Source organism: Ciona intestinalis, unplaced genomic scaffold, assembly GCF_000224145.3.
Source record: "Ciona intestinalis unplaced genomic scaffold, KH HT000061.2, whole genome shotgun sequence".
Lineage (NCBI taxonomy): Eukaryota > Metazoa > Chordata > Ascidiacea > Phlebobranchia > Cionidae > Ciona > Ciona intestinalis.
The window spans coordinates 53,957-66,159 of record NW_004190383.2 but is presented as its reverse complement, the minus strand read 5'-3'; the positions used below and the strand labels follow the sequence as shown (position 1 = coordinate 66,159).

The window sequence follows — 12,203 nt, the reverse complement described above, 5'->3', positions numbered from 1 at the left end:
ACAAATTTGGTCCCAATCTTTACTGATTAATGCAGTTTAGAAAATCTCAGGGTAGACCTGGACACCCTGCCACCCCTGGTTTGGCGCCTACGTATTTAAATATATTATATATAGCATTAAGACTTCTACCTTTAACAATCCTTCTTTGCAGTTAAGTCTTGAAATTCGTTTTGTTCGATTGCAGTTTGGAAATATGGTCGGCAATTTATCAATTGAAGCAATATGTTTGGTGATTGTCTTTAAAACTGTTGAAATATCAGATGGACATTCAGGAGCAAAAGTTGGCTGCAATTTAAAAAGGAGATAAATGTAAAATTGTAGAACGAGTTCAAAAAAGGGAAGATTAGAGAATAAACAGTACGTTTAAGTTCATTTTTATATGAAGTAATCTATGCAAATTAATGTATAAATTTTTGGAATTATATTTTCCACATGCATAGATAGAATTGTTCATAACAGGGCTTTTACACACTATTGATTAAGTGTAAAAATATAAACTTCTTGAATATTCGGGGGCCTTGGCACAATATTGAGGCGTCTGTCTCTAACCTAGAGGTTATCTCATCGCTGCTACCATTGTGATTGTATGTGTCCTTGTGCAAGACAATTAACAGCAATTGCTTCAACCGAATGGTCACTAATAGGTGGTCCAAATTATCAGCCACACATACAGAATCATTCAATAAACTTACGCTAGGTGTTCTCTTCACTTTGCCAGCCAAACCAGCAAGAACTCGGCTTTCAACCGAATTCCGAACAGGTTTTTTTTCCAACCATTCTGCCGTTAGCCCAAGATTGTTCAAGTTATGTCTGAGCTTTCGACGCTCTTCCACCCAAGACTTGTGAGTGGAAACCTGGTCAGGACTTGAAACGTGAACAACCTCTTCATTGGGTGTGTGATATGAGATAGTTCTAGAACCGAGTTCATCTTTTGTTGAAGTTATTGCAAAAGGATTATCATCAACAAAATGAGATCTATGAATCCGTTTTCGATTGCTAAAGATTCTGCATGCTGTTCTATGATAGTGACTGGCATGCAAGTCTTTCTTTTTGTACTTAAGAAGCTGCTGGTCTATTGGCAATAGAGAGTCCTCATAACTTTGAAATAATTCCTTCACACCAATAACTGTACCATCTTGGAATGCATGGGATGGTAGATCAGTTTGTGCTGGTGGCATTTTTACTACTATAACCTACATCTCTATCTATTGGATACATTACATAGAAGTGAGTGAGTATATAAGAGTGAAGAGTTGTGTGAAGAGTTACATAGGTTGTGCAAGATGAGCGTGAAGTGCAATTAAACGTGCGGCAATAATTGACATGTGAATAAAACTTTGCTACATTAATATAAATTGCGCAAATGACGGACAATTTAAAAAGTTTCTTTTAATGAATAATGGCTTTGTTTAAATGCTGCTTGTGACTTTTTTATTTCAATTAAATCTCTTAGCAAAGTAACAATAGAGCTTTAACACTTATTGCGAATCATTAACCTAAAACAACATAATCTCAGAAAAATTCTAAAAATTTTGGTGTGGCAAATTATTGGATGGATGACATAGACAAACAACACTGATAAGTTTTAAGGCTTTAAATTTAGATAATTCCTTCTTGGGGCCAATTGAGCTGCTTCACCAGGCCTCCTTTCCCTTTGGCATATGCCCCATATATCTCAAGTTTACAATCTGGTTTAGTGGATCTCCAACCAACAAGTCCTGTCGTGGTATCCGGATATGGTGGAGACTCTCCAATCTTAATATACTTCTCAATTGGAGTTATAGGCGCCAATCGGAGCTGTTCTGGCAATTCCACTTTTGGTTTTTCCTCTTTTTTCGAAGGCCCAGCATCGGCAGACAACTCTTTATACGTTTGCGTCATAAACCCCCAGTTCTGGGGCCATTTCTTTGATGCGGCCCACTCCATATGGACATGGCTTTTCCAGATCTCATCGTTTGCGACAAAGTTACATCCAGCGACCTGCCTCCCTACTTTCGCATTAGCAGCCATTTCTTTAACTTACAAATGAAACAATTAATTTCAATTAGGAACACCTATATGCACGAATATTTTTTTTAGTTGACAACAGCTCTAGCTATATGCACCTCAAAACTAAAGCGTAAAAATACTGCCTCATAATTTTAAAACTAAACAATTATTTTTAATTTTTAAAACCCATATGAAAAATATGCCACAAAATATACATGTCAAAAAAAACCCAAAAACAATCACCCACAAAGTAACATACATGGTAACTCATAAGCTGGCACGAGGTGTTAAACCTGTGTGATAACGACTGTCGTTTTCCGGCTACGCGAGGATAAAGTAAGACTAAACAAAGACTAAACAGTTTAACAAGTTTAAAGAAATATTTTTCGTTAATAACACCAATATACCAAAACACTAGAGCGTAAAAATGTGTAAATGCCAAGACTAAACAGTTTAACACAGCAGTACGCGCTAAACAGACAGACTAAATATAAATATAAAGCCAAGGAATAAAAGTTAAAATCCAGCGTCAAACATTGTTGTTCATGCGTGACCGTTACTTAGCAACGTTTCAATAGAAATTTTATAATAAAACTTTCGTTCCCCATTTCTTTAAACAATTCCAAATCGCCTGGCTTTCAGTGTGTTGTTATTCTTTTTAAGTCAAACAACGTTATTGACTTAACGATCGGTTTTGGAACATAATTTGTGTTTAACAGCGACCTAACAAAAACCAAGCACGCCAAATGCATTTCATGGCTTTACAACAATCCACATTTGGAACTTTAATTACTAAACCGGTGTCGAAGAAACATCGAATAAATTCACGCTTTATGCAAAGCATATATACTATTAGTATATATGCTTTGCTTTATGTACAGAGTGCTATGATTCATATCTCGCCCACATCTGTATGATTTAGTAAACAAAAACGCCGGAAACAATAAAAGTAAAATGGGAGATTTTAAAACGCTTTCGGGTCAGAATTGTAACTTACTCTTTGCGCCAACGTCGTTGTGTTTTGGTAAAGGCTTTTACAAAATTCCCTGTTGTTTATGCGCCACATTCGTGTAAGTCATGTGGCGCATACAGTTTGTATGTATGTTCGGTTTAGAGTTTTTGTATGTTGAGTTGATTATATTTTTGCATTGGCCGCCAAGTACGATTTCCCCGCTGGCTATTTCTCAGTTCGTTATTGATAGCAAACTAGGCCGGTATCTAAACCAGTGTTATCACTTATACGATAATTTTAAATTCAGTATTGACTCTGTCGTAAAACATTCACTAATTAGAAGATGGATGTTAATGTTTGTAATCGCCGTTTATTGCTATGTACTACTTTAGCGAGTGTAGACTACGTGGCCGAGTTGAAGAAGCAGCTGCGTTGAGTTGAGGTTCCCAATTACGTCATCCCGCTGTAGAGAAAGAGTGGGTTAGGTTTCAAACTTAGAAGCGGCGAGTTTTATTCGAATTCTTGAGTGCTTACTGTGTAACATAGCATGGCGACTACTACAGTCACAACCAGTGAAGATAGAACGCCAGCGACGTTTACATTGAACAAGGCTTACCCCAAAACTGTGCCAGCAATACTGAAAGTAGTTCAAGCGGTAAGCTGTTGTAACTATATTTGTCTCTTCGATTACGGTAGCGAAAATTTAGAAATATTTAAAACAAAAGACAGGATATAGCGACGAAACAACACTTGTAAAAAAACACAAAACATTTTTACGTTTAAATTGGAAGAAAGAAGGTCGCTACACCTAGCAAGCTATTACTCTTTACCAGATTTTCGTATTATATTCCACCGGTTTAAACCGGCTACCTATGAGACTTGTGATTGAATTGATTTTCGATTCAAGTAGCAGATAAAATCAAGTCGCGCTTAATGTCTGCTTTGTTAGAATATAAGTATATAACCCGAAACTTTTTGTTAAATTCATTTTGTTGAGTTTTCATTTAATAAATATTATGTACATTCTAAAAAATAGGTTCGAATAAAACATGCGTTTCCAATCAAAACACCGCTGTTTCGATGTGCAACATTTGCGCGTATATGGTTGCAATGAGGCAATTTACCGTCATGCTTGACTGCTTACGTTGGTTTTTCTACCAACAGGAGGCCACTCGAGATCGCATTAACACTTCGTAATACTCGGCTCTCCACAAAGGCGGGTGCTTGAGATTTCGACGCGTCGTCATTTTGAGTCAAATGTGCCATGCCCAGATTTCGCGCTAATTCTAAAGTAGGCCAATTCAGACTATAGAGCTTTTTGTGTAGCTGCGCTAAACGATCGCGCGCCATCAGCGGCTGTAGCTTCACTGCTGGGTAATGTTTTGTTCCTGCTAAGAAAGACACTGGGCACCATACGCTTAATTAAACAAAAGCCGTAAATTCCATTCTTTTTCGCTGCATTTACAACAGCGTGGGACAGATGTGTTAAAGCTATAACACGAACGGGGTCTCGTATATTGGCTCAATTTCCCCCATGGCATGCAACGCTGCGGGACCTTACCCACATAGAATAGATTTATGTATATTGTTTAGTCTTAAATATAAAACATTATGTTCTGTTTCCTTGATTAAGGTTTTTATGTCCCCTCTACAGATGTTTTTAAGCGATTGTTCGTTTTTGTATTTTTTTATTGGAAAACGATAGAAATAATAAAAGTTGCGCAAATATCCTTTACAGATATGCAGTCTCATCGCGTATTTATGTGCCGCGTGCGCACCCTGGTGGACGTACCGTTCGATCAGTGGTTACCGTTTCTTTGAGTGGGTCTGTCAGTGGCACATGTGGTCAGTCATCATATTATACTTGTTGGTGCTGCTTAACGTTCATCACAGATTACGTTGCATCGACTGGTCGCTCACGGTAACATAACGTTCATAGCTTAATAGGGTGGGGTAAGATGGAATTTGGGGGTAAGATGGAATGTGTTGGGGTAAGATGGGATATGTTGGGTAAAGATGGGATATGTTGGGAGTAAGATGGGACCGTAGCCCCATGACTTTAAAAAGAGAATCTGGTGCTCATAGAGTTGAACAATTAACTCTTGTGTAAAATAAATTTGTTGGGAGGTAATATGGGATTAGTTGGGGTAAGATGGGATGTGTTGGGGTAAGATGGCATTTGTTGGGGTAAGATGGGACCGTACCCTCATGACTCTAAAAGAGAATCTGGTGCTCATAAAGTTGGACAATTCTTATGTAAAGAAATATTGTAAGGATCTGGTGCTATGAAAATGTAACAGATAAAAATCAAGTCCATCCAATTGTATAATATAAAAGATATATTTTGCCCAAATTGCATCGCCATTTAAATAGACTCTAAACGAGCAATGTTTTTAATTGTTAAAAACTTGATTAGGTGCTAACGACATCTTACCCCACAGTACTATATAGCGGGGTGGGAAAAGATGGGACACCTTTAGCACATAATATCCAAATATCCTGATCGTGTTTTTACCAATTAACAACGGTCTATGGGAGTCGTGAGGATACGGTTTTATAATTCTTTGAATGTTCTTTGTTTAGTACAAAATGGGACAAGAAAATAGAGTTAAAAGGTGTCTCATCTACTGTATAACAAATATTATGAGCCAACGGTATCCATTTTACCCCACAGTACTAACAATTTTTATAGTGTTCCATCTTATATCACCTCGATTTGTTATACCCGCTTTAACGCAGGAATTCATTCACTACGTGTTCGCTTCAATTTTCTTTTTCATCGGCTCAATTATTGCTGCCGCGTTTTCCACGAATGGAGCTCTAACAGCTGCCGCAGTAAGTTGAGATGTCTTATCTATACTCTATATTGATATTTACGTTTAAATGTAAATTAAAGGTATGATGGAGTCTGTAAATTGGTCACGACTTTGAATAAATTAATGTAACTTGCTTTATCATTGCATGGTTGGGCAGAGAGTGTTCTGTTTCATACACCTCATACAGTCATACACTCTTACGAGTTATTACGTATGTAACTTGATTCATCCTCGCATAGCGGGGCAATAACGACAGTCGTTTTAACACGGGTGTTCTGTTTCATGCACCTAGTGTCCGCTTACGAGTTACCACGTATAAGTAACTTTGCAAGACTTTAATTCGATCTCTTTTTCTACGAATTGCTCTCAACTATTATCTTAAACTATGAGCTCATCGAGTCAAATTAATTACTTTATTTAAATAGCGCGCATTCAGTATTCACAAAAATCTAAAAAGCAACAATTTTTCGCAGATCTTCGGCTTTATATGTTTGTTCCTGTACGCTGCCGGTGCTTACCTGGCGTTTAAATCGTGGCGATCCAACCCACAATCAGAACCTGCTGCAGTGAATGCATAACCCCTGCATAGCCCAAGAAGTGGCGTAGCGATTGTTTGTTTTTGTTATGATCATATAATACGTGTTCCGGAACTGGCTGGTCGATTTCTTGAGACACGAACAGTAATCACTTAACTACAGAAGTGAACAAGCGAGATTTTGTTCCCAGCATGTTTTTACTTTGTTGTGTAGATGCTACGTTGAAAAAACTTTGTTTTATTTGAAATGTTAACGTATGTAGTATATGTGTGGCTAAAGTAGAGTATAATTATGGTAGGGTGGAAAAGAAGGGACACATTTAGCATGATATACGTATTCTGATCGTGTTTTAAACAATTAGCAACGGTCTATGGGAGTTGTGAGGATACGGTTTTATAATCCTTTGAATGTTCTTTGTTTACTACCGAATGGGACGAGAAAATAGAATGAAGAGGTGTCCCACTTTCCCCCACCCTTCTATATACGTTATGAATACCATAGCAGTGTAACCGTGTAAATATGTATGGCTAACCGACGTATGCACAGTATTTAAAGTTGCCCGGTTAGCATACAACGTATACGTATGGCGCTGATTTTATCGTAGTTCTACCATCTTCGCCTTGTTTACTCCATTTAGGAGAAGAAAATAGAATAAAGAGGTATCTCATTTTCCCCACCCTACTATATATACGTTATATGAATATGATGCAGTGTAAGTATACTTTTGCACAGTATTCAAAGTTGCCCGGTTAGCGTACAACGTATACTTATGGCGCTGATTTGATTATGGTTCTACCATCTTTGCATTTGGCGTGTTGTAGTAATAACTAACATTCTCCGCAAGTAGCCGGAGGCACCTGAGTATTTGCCGCCCATCATGCACGTCGATCTGTTAGCTCTGATTGGATGATATGAATAAACGAGTGGGCGTGTGCACTCATGGTATAAACTGTTTTGATACTAGAAGAATTCTTAGTTCCGATTATTCGTGTCAACTATACTTAGCAAACTGTTGCAGAAAGTAGAATAGTATTTTCACTTCTTATGATACATCAAGATATAGGGCAGAGTAAAACTACAAAACTAGGTCGAATTTTGCGCAATAAAGTTTTTTGCAAAAGTTTTTTTTTCTTATTTTTTTCGTTTAGTACTAAAATATAGCAGAATAGATTTTTTATTTATTAAAGTGTATATATTCCGTAGACTTTAGCTTTAAGAGTGGAATTTTCAATTGGAACATTTAAATTTTTGTTCTCTTTTTTAACCATTAATTTATGTTTAAAATTTACTGTGGTGCAAATGTTATAAATAAGTCTAAAAAGATGTCCCAGCTTCACCATCCTATTATAGTGGGCTGGGATAATATGGCCCACGTTTTCTTTTTTTTCCTTTTTTTTTTCTTTTTTTTTCGGCCTATTTCGCTATTTAGTTACTTCATTAGATAAAACGTAAACAAATCCGGACAACTGTAGGCATTAGGTAATACTCGTATATGTATGTGCGAAACTGTTTTTCTGAAAGTATTGAAAGCACACCAGTGCATACGTGTTGCTGACGTTATATTTTGTTGCATGTTTAGTCAAACCACTGTTATCATTCGTCACACTGTTCTGCGTATTCGCAAAACACGTTATCGATTATAGCGCCATTAATATATTGTTAGTGTAGCATGTGTATATGCTACATATACGGTGTTTGTATAGTAGGGTGGGAAAGATGGGACACCTTTAGGACAGAATATATAAATATCCTAATCGTGTTTTAAACAATTAACAACGGTCTATGGAAGTCGTGGGGATAAGGTTTTATAATTCATTGAATGTTCTTTGTTTACTAACAAATGGGACGAGAAAATAGAACGATAACGTGTCCCATCTCCCCCCTCGCGTGAATTAGTTGTAAATATTGTACTGGACGCGTTTGAGGGTTGTGATAGTTGGTTATTATTCGCAGACATCAGCGATTCCTTGTGCAGTTACAACAACAACATACGTGAATGATGTAACTTGTTTATCTCAATGTGTCAGGAAACGACAGTCGTTATAACACGGGTGTTCTGTTTCATGCACCTCGTGCCAGCTTACCAGTTACCACATATGTAACTTATTTATCCTCGCATGGCAGGGCAATGACAGTCGTTATAACTCGAGCGATATGTTTCATACATCTCGTGCCCGCTTACGAGTTACCACGTATGTAACTTACTTTATCTTCGCGTGGCGGGGCAACGACAGTCGTTATAACACGCATGTTCTGTGCATATAGGGTCTTCGGTGTTTTAAATATAAATACACTGACAATGATAGTTTACGTGGAAGCATCGGGTCAATGGCTGGTGATCCCATGTACCGATACAAGCAAGGATATAGCTTGGCTTATAAGTGAAGTTAAAACAAGAAGTTTGGAAGCTGATTTACCCTTGCACGAAAAGGTAAGTGCAGCTTTAGTAGGGTGGGGGAAGACGGGACAGCTTTTCATTCTATTTTCTCGTCCCATTTGCTGGTAAACAAAGAAAATTCAAAGATTTATAAAACCGTATCCTCACAACTTCCATATACACCGTTGTTAATTGTTTAAAACACGATCAGGATATTTGGATATTATGTGCTAAAGATGTCCCATTTCCCCCCAACCTACTATACAATACCTTTTTTTATAGAAGACACTTTTTTGCAGGTATTCCTCACCTCGCCAGATGAGAAATTGTTGTATAGTGATCGGGACAAAATCAGTGAGGTTCTAAACGACAAGGAATTTCTAAAAATAAGTAAGACGTTTATGGAGTTGTTTCATTTTAACAGCCGTATTCTCACAACGATTCGTGTGCAACGCATTAATGAAATATGCAACATTGTATATGCACATTCTACTCTATACGGGTGAGGTCCTACAGTGAGGCACGCCATGGGACCTGGGATTTAGGCCAGAGTTGGCCCATTACCCCAACATTGTATATGCACATTCTATTCTATATGGGTGAGGTCCTACAGTGAGGCACGCCATGGGACCTGGGATTTAGACCAAAGTTGGTCATTACCCCAACATTGTATATTCACATTCTATTCTATATGGATGAGGTCCTACAGTGAGGCACGCCATGGGACCTGGGATTTAGGCCAGAGTTGGTCCATTACCCCAACATTGTATATTCACATTCTATTCTATATGGATGAGGGCCTACAGTGAGGCACGCCATGGGACCTGGGATTTAGGCCAGAGTTGGCCCATTACCCCAACATTGTATATGCACGTTCTATTCTATATGGGTAAGGTCCTACAGTGAGGCACGCCATGGGACCTGGGATTTAGACCAAAGTTGGCCCATTACCCCAACATTGTATATTCACATTCTATTCTATATGGATGAGGTCCTACAGTGACCCGTGAATTAGACCAGAGTTGCTTTTTTAGCATATTATATCAAAGATTATGTTTTATATTTGCAGAAAATGGTCCACCTGCTAAAACAAACGTAGAACAGAAAAGCGACGTCCCAACTATTGCCTTGTCTTCGCTTTCGTATCCTTTCAATTATGCCTGTAAAATCTGGATGTTAATTTCAATGTATTAGATCTAGTAGCACAAGTTCATTTATAACCACAGCAACAAATATGCTTAGTTTCTTACTTAAAAAATATTCAAACTAACTACTGGAACAACCTTGGTTTATTTCTTTAATGCAAACCCTATTTGAATGGAATCAGAATTTCCCAACCACAACCGGGACACAAGGTAAGACGATAAGTGATATATTGACTTTATAGACACATTTATAAGTGTTGTAATAAAAGAGTGCACGTTTTTATTCTCTTTCCTGGCCCCTTGATAGTAAACAAAGAACATTAAAGAATTATAAAACCGTATCCTCACCACTCCCATAGACCGTTGTTGATTGTTTAAAACATGTTCAGGATATTTGGATATTATGTGCTAAAGGTGACCCATCTTACTCCACCCTTAAATAATCCTTAAATTAAATTCGATTTTGAAACACCATTGTAATGTTTAATTCAGTTGTATAGGGAGTGCCGATCGGATTTAGAAAAATAAATAAATTTTCTTCTTCTAAAACTTTTTTCTTCTTCTTATTTAACAGACCACCGTGATTTTGGACGGGAATTCGTTGAATACGGAAACACTTCTAATGCTATCTACTGGGGAATATAAAATAGAGGTAGAACATATATTTCGTTTTACGTTCATGCTCCTCTCATAACTGATAGGTTATGGGTTCAAGGCTTGTCGCTGCTGCAACCATTGTGGGCGTATGTTCGTTTGGAGAAGACATTTAAAAGCGATTGCTTCAACCCAGTGGTCACGAATGGGTTTTCCAATTGTCAGTCATGTAGGAAAAACAATTACCCACTAAGTTACATACGTGGTAACTTGTAAGCGGATACAAGGTGTATGAAACAGAACATCAGTGTTATAACGACTGTCATTGCCCGCCACGCGAGATTAAATAAATTAAATTTGTAAGTTTGCTGGAAATGCAAACAAACACACACAAGACTCGGGACTTCGGGACGTTCGAGTCCGAACAATAAGCTACTTCACTAACGCGAGCACGTCACTTTTGGACGCACAAGGGTGTTGGGGTAATATGGGACAAATATGACCAGATCCTCAAGGACCTTACCTATAGAGAATAGAAAAACATCAAATACATGAATATAAAGCTTGAGGAATATAAACATATAAATAATTAAATTTCACGTACGTTAATATAGGTCGCCCCATACGCGCTGAGGAAAGTCGCACAATCTCGAAAGCTGCTGAACGACATTATAGACCAAAAGAAAGGTATGTGTATCGTTTACTACATGTAGTAGGGTGGGGGAAGATGAGACGTGTATTGTATAGTAGGGCGGGGTAGAATTCTTGTCCCGCTTGGTAAAAAAATATTTACAGAATTATAAAACCATATCCTCACGACTCTAAAAGATCGTTGCTAATTGTTTAAAACCCGATTACGAAACATTCGATATTATGTATAGTAGGATGGGAAAAGATGTGACACGTTTTCATTCTATTTTCTCGTACATTTTTGGTAGTAAACAAAGAACATTCGAAGAATTATAAAACCATATCCTTACGACTCCCATAGACCGTTGGTAATTGTTTAAAACACGACCAGGGATATTTGGATATTATGTGCTAAAGGTGTCCCATTTCCTCCCCACCTCACTATACTAATTGTGTTCCATCTTACCCCACAGTAATATATTACGTAAATTTAAATAACAACATTTTATTCAGTTGTGTACGGAGTATCAACCGGGTTCGGAAACTTTGCGAACGTTGTGATTCCGCCCGAAGATCTGAGACAACTCCAAACTAACCTTATTGAGTCTCACTGTGTTGGTGTGGGCCCTCCGTTGTCACCAGATAAAACACGGATGCTGCTTGCGCTAAGGACCAACATACTCTGCAAGGGCTACAGCGGAATATCAACAGAAAGCTTGAAAACTTTGGTGGACGCGTTCAACGGTAGGAACCTTTTTTACATTTAAAATGTTTACTTTTAATTTGCGATATATAGTAGGGTGGGAGAAGATGGGACACCTTTAGCACATAATATCCAAATATTCTGATCGTGTTTTAATCAATTAACAACGGTCTATGGAAGTCGTGAGGATACGGTTTTATAATTTTTTATATGTTCTTTGTTTACCACCAAATGGGACAAGATAGTGAAATGAAAAGATGTCCCAATCTCCCCCACCCTATTATATATATTATGTAGAAGGTTGGGGTGAATCAAGTTTTAATTCTCAGAATCATTCAACCAAACTCTCATCCACTCTAAGAATGTATAGGTGATTGTTTTTAAAAAAACACGATCATGATTTTGGGATTCACGCAAGAGTTGGCCCATTAACCCAAACACCCACAAATTAAAAGAAATGT

At 37.7% G+C, this 12,203-nt stretch overlaps 4 protein-coding genes across 5 annotated transcripts in view; 2 read left to right on the top strand and 2 right to left on the bottom strand.

Moving 5' to 3' along the window:
• LOC100179680 overlaps nucleotides 1-1,201 on the bottom strand; it is a 5,359-nt gene extending 4,158 nt beyond the window's left edge. Inside the window, exons 1-2 of the mRNA XM_026838131.1 lie at nucleotides 693-1,201; nucleotides 130-285 (exon numbers count right to left, since the gene is read on the bottom strand). Coding sequence (XP_026693932.1) covers nucleotides 130-285; nucleotides 693-1,178 — 642 coding nt within the window. The 5' untranslated portion in view covers nucleotides 1,179-1,201. The remainder of the gene's footprint in view (nucleotides 1-129; nucleotides 286-692) is intronic.
• A 3-nt stretch (nucleotides 1,202-1,204) lies between these two features.
• Nucleotides 1,205-2,050, bottom strand: LOC100182101 (uncharacterized protein C20orf85-like). Its single transcript, XM_002123874.4, has one exon. The coding sequence runs from the start codon at nucleotides 2,008-2,010 to the stop codon at nucleotides 1,600-1,602; it is 411 nt and encodes a 136-aa protein (XP_002123910.1). The 5' UTR covers nucleotides 2,011-2,050; the 3' UTR covers nucleotides 1,205-1,599.
• A 1,211-nt stretch (nucleotides 2,051-3,261) lies between these two features.
• On the top strand, nucleotides 3,262-7,238 carry LOC100186865 (CKLF-like MARVEL transmembrane domain-containing protein 7). Its single transcript, XM_002128448.4, has 4 exons — nucleotides 3,262-3,596; nucleotides 4,680-4,862; nucleotides 5,681-5,776; nucleotides 6,231-7,238. Exons 1-4 carry the CDS (start codon nucleotides 3,489-3,491, stop codon nucleotides 6,333-6,335), a joined length of 492 nt encoding a protein of 163 aa, XP_002128484.1. The 5' UTR covers nucleotides 3,262-3,488; the 3' UTR covers nucleotides 6,336-7,238.
• A 1,292-nt stretch (nucleotides 7,239-8,530) lies between these two features.
• LOC100184467 (histidine ammonia-lyase) overlaps nucleotides 8,531-12,203 on the top strand; it is a 10,399-nt gene continuing 6,726 nt past the window's right edge. Inside the window, exons 1-7 of one of the 2 annotated variants that reach the window (XM_018815293.2) lie at nucleotides 8,531-8,724; nucleotides 8,970-9,060; nucleotides 9,740-9,812; nucleotides 9,998-10,025; nucleotides 10,390-10,467; nucleotides 11,024-11,096; nucleotides 11,553-11,783. In XM_018815293.2, coding sequence (XP_018670838.2) covers nucleotides 8,542-8,724; nucleotides 8,970-9,060; nucleotides 9,740-9,812; nucleotides 9,998-10,025; nucleotides 10,390-10,467; nucleotides 11,024-11,096; nucleotides 11,553-11,783 — 757 coding nt within the window. In that variant the 5' untranslated portion in view covers nucleotides 8,531-8,541. The remainder of the gene's footprint in view (nucleotides 8,725-8,969; nucleotides 9,061-9,739; nucleotides 9,813-9,997; nucleotides 10,026-10,389; nucleotides 10,468-11,023; nucleotides 11,097-11,552; nucleotides 11,784-12,203) is intronic. The other variant, XM_002128339.3, reaches the window with a different exon arrangement.

What these genes read in the sequence shown, in the direction of transcription:
- LOC100182101 (XM_002123874.4), bottom strand. Translation starts at nt 2,010, where the DNA reads ATGGCTGCTAATGCGAAAGTAGGGAGGCAGGTCGCTGGATGTAACTTT.
- LOC100186865 (XM_002128448.4), top strand. Translation starts at nt 3,489, where the DNA reads ATGGCGACTACTACAGTCACAACCAGTGAAGATAGAACGCCAGCGACG. An exon ending in GCATCGACTGGTCGCTCACG is followed by an intron (nt 4,863 to 5,680) that starts GTAACATAACGT and finishes GCTTTAACGCAG; the next exon opens with GAATTCATTCACTACGTGTT. An exon ending in GAGCTCTAACAGCTGCCGCA is followed by an intron (nt 5,777 to 6,230) that starts GTAAGTTGAGAT and finishes AATTTTTCGCAG; the next exon opens with ATCTTCGGCTTTATATGTTT.